General features: G+C 56.0%; 1 protein-coding gene across 1 annotated transcript in view; it reads left to right on the forward strand.

The window, feature by feature from the left end:
• The window catches only part of LOC104501706 (lactadherin-like), a 6,595-nt gene that overhangs the window by 1,067 nt on the left and 2,785 nt on the right, over positions 1-2,743 (forward strand). The window contains exons 3-6 of the mRNA XM_010145560.1: positions 113-226; positions 624-805; positions 1,216-1,371; positions 2,230-2,374. Coding sequence (XP_010143862.1) covers positions 113-226; positions 624-805; positions 1,216-1,371; positions 2,230-2,374 — 597 coding nt within the window. The remainder of the gene's footprint in view (positions 1-112; positions 227-623; positions 806-1,215; positions 1,372-2,229; positions 2,375-2,743) is intronic.

The following is a 2,743-nucleotide window of genomic DNA, read 5'->3' on the forward strand; positions in this document are numbered from 1 at the left end:
GGTCCTTGCGCAGGGTATGCCTCTCGTCTCCTATTGCTGAACTGAAAGAGGGGAGTCCTCCCTGGGACTGGCTTTGGGGTCACCTCCTGAGCTCCCCCACTTCATCTCCTAGACAAGAATGAGTGCTACTCCCAGCCTTGCAAAAATGGAGGCACCTGTCTGGACCTGGACGGCGACTACACCTGCAAGTGTCCTTCTCCGTTCCTGGGGAAGACCTGCCAAGTCCGTAAGTCCCTGGCACACTGCTCAGAATCCCTTTCCTCTCTGTTCCCCACTGCCCTGTGCCTCATCGCCAGTGTGCCCAGAGATCTCACCAGCTGGTTTAGGGCATCTGGAGGGCAGCTGTGGGTGCCTGTGCTGGCTGCCCTTGGTAGGAGCAAGCCTGGTCCAGATGGAAGGACCATCCCTGGGAAGATGCTGTCTTCTCTCTAGGCGGTCTTAGAGCATCCCTTTCCCCCCTCAGACCTCTGTGCTGTGAGAGGGCCTCATACATGGATCACCTGAGGGACAGACAGGTCCTAGTACTGGACTCCAGCTTGTTCCCAGACGAAAGGCAAATGACCCCCTGTTTTTTTTCCCTGGTCACTGTCTTTCTTTGGTGCTGATGTCCCCGCTGCCCCCAGGCTGTGCTGTTCTCCTGGGCATGGAAGGAGGAGCTATCTCTGATGCCCAGCTCTCTGCATCCTCTGTCTACTATGGCTTCCTTGGCCTCCAGCGTTGGGGACCGGAGCTCGCCCGTCTCAACAACCACGGCATTGTCAATGCCTGGACCTCCAGCAACTATGACAAGAGCCCCTGGATCCAGGTACCCACAGCAGGACTGGGAGCACTGGTGTAGCAGGCAGCCCTGGTAGCCATGGCTGGTCTTGCTGGGCTGCTGTCATGGAATTTCTCTGCTTCTGGTGGTAACAGCAGAGCTAAATTGCTGCAGCAAGGTGCTACCCAGGGGCATCTTGTTACATGCCTGGAGAAGGCAAGGTGCCTGGGGGGAAGATGGGGACCTGGGATGGCAGTCCCCCACTTCTCTGCCTACCCTTGGATGTGAAGCTGGAGGGATGGAGGACTTTCACCCCGAGCAAGTCACAGCGCTCTGGGCAGCCCCTTTCCTGGTCCTGACGCTAAGCGTGACACCACCCTCTCAGCGAGACTCAGTAGCACTGGTGGGTGCAGGAGCTGTGCACCCTGTCCACACTCACGCTGTCCTCTCCCACCCAGGCCAACCTGCTGCGGAAGATGCGGCTGAGCGGGATCATCACGCAGGGCGCTCGCCGCGTGGGGCAGCAGGAGTACGTCCGTGCCTACAAAGTTGCCTACAGCCTGGATGGGCGGGAGTTCACCTTCTACAAGGACGAGAAGCAGGACGCAGACAAGGTGGGCTGCGATGCTCCGTGCAGGGGCTGTGCCGGCTCCTCTCACCCAGCGGTGCCGCGAGCGCTGGGCTGGCTGTGAGCCGCATCCCAAACTATTCCCCATGTTTGGGAAACTGCTTTTGACCTGGGTCAAAGCCACGCTGGGAGTTGTTGGTTCCAGTGCCAGGAAACATTCTCTGCCTCTGTTTAATTTGCCATAATATGCAAACCCAAAGAAGCAGCGCTGACTTTTTTGAGGTCATTCAGATAACATCTTTATTGCTGACACTCTGTGGGAACTGGGCATGGTCTGGAAGTGCCAGTGAACTGCTGACGCCACTTGGTGCTGTGTCTGCACCAAGCATGAGCCGACGGTGTGTCTTAGGCTCAAAGCAGGAATACTTGTTGATCATAGTGCTCTCCATTCTCAGTTTTTTACAGCAAATGTCTCCTGGTTGTTTTTTGAATATCTAGGGAATGGCTGGGAGTATCTGTCTTGCTTAAAAAAAAAAGTTTCGCTTGTTTCTGCAGCAGTGGAAAAAATGCAGGAAAACATGACCTGACTCTGTTTCTTGTGTTAGAAAGAAAGAAGCGAATGACCTCTCTGTTTGTGATGATTTGAGGAGCATCGCCATAGCGGGAGGGAGCGGGTGTTGCTGCATGCGCGGCTCTGTGGTGCAAGGGCAGAGGAGGAAGTGTTGTAAAGCTCTGTTAGTGTTGGAGCTGCTGAAGGTCACGCACTGCTCCAGGGCCTGAAAGCAGAGCCCAGCTCCCCTGCTCTTACAGGGAGTTGGCAGTGCTGAGGTCTGTCTGTCTGGCAGATAAGGTGATGGACGAGGCTGTGGGAGAGCTGTGGCATCAGCCATGCCCGCTGTTGCAGGTTTTCCAGGGGAATGTGGACTATGGCACCATGCAGACCAACATGTTCAACCCTCCCATCACTGCCCAGTTCATCCGCATCTACCCCGTGATGTGCCGCCGCGCCTGCACTCTGCGCTTTGAACTTATCGGCTGCGAGATGAACGGTAAATGTCTGTGGCGATTCCCCTCCCCAGGGCTGCAGGGCGGGTGGTCACGCAGGGCTGGTTCTGATCCCCTGGGACAGGGGATTTGTCAGCACTTGTTTTTCCTCACGCCAGCTATGTGATGCCTGGAAATACCCATGGGTGCTTTTGGGGAGCACAAGCCATTAATCCTTCCACTCAGCTGGGCTCGGGCTGTGTTCTCACCCTGCTAACACCTTCCCAAGCTGGGCTGGGTTTTTTATTGTGCCCCCTCCCTGTCTGAGCTATGAACCGGCTGCTTTTCCTGCAGAGAGGTTGAAAAGCACTGGAGGATCAAAGTGCTCTGGGAAACGTGAGGGATTATGAGCTTGAGCCCTTCCTCTGTGCCTC

This window comes from Buceros rhinoceros, unplaced genomic scaffold (assembly GCF_000710305.1).
Source record: "Buceros rhinoceros silvestris isolate BGI_N320 unplaced genomic scaffold, ASM71030v1 scaffold36151, whole genome shotgun sequence".
NCBI classification, from domain to species: domain Eukaryota; kingdom Metazoa; phylum Chordata; class Aves; order Bucerotiformes; family Bucerotidae; genus Buceros; species Buceros rhinoceros.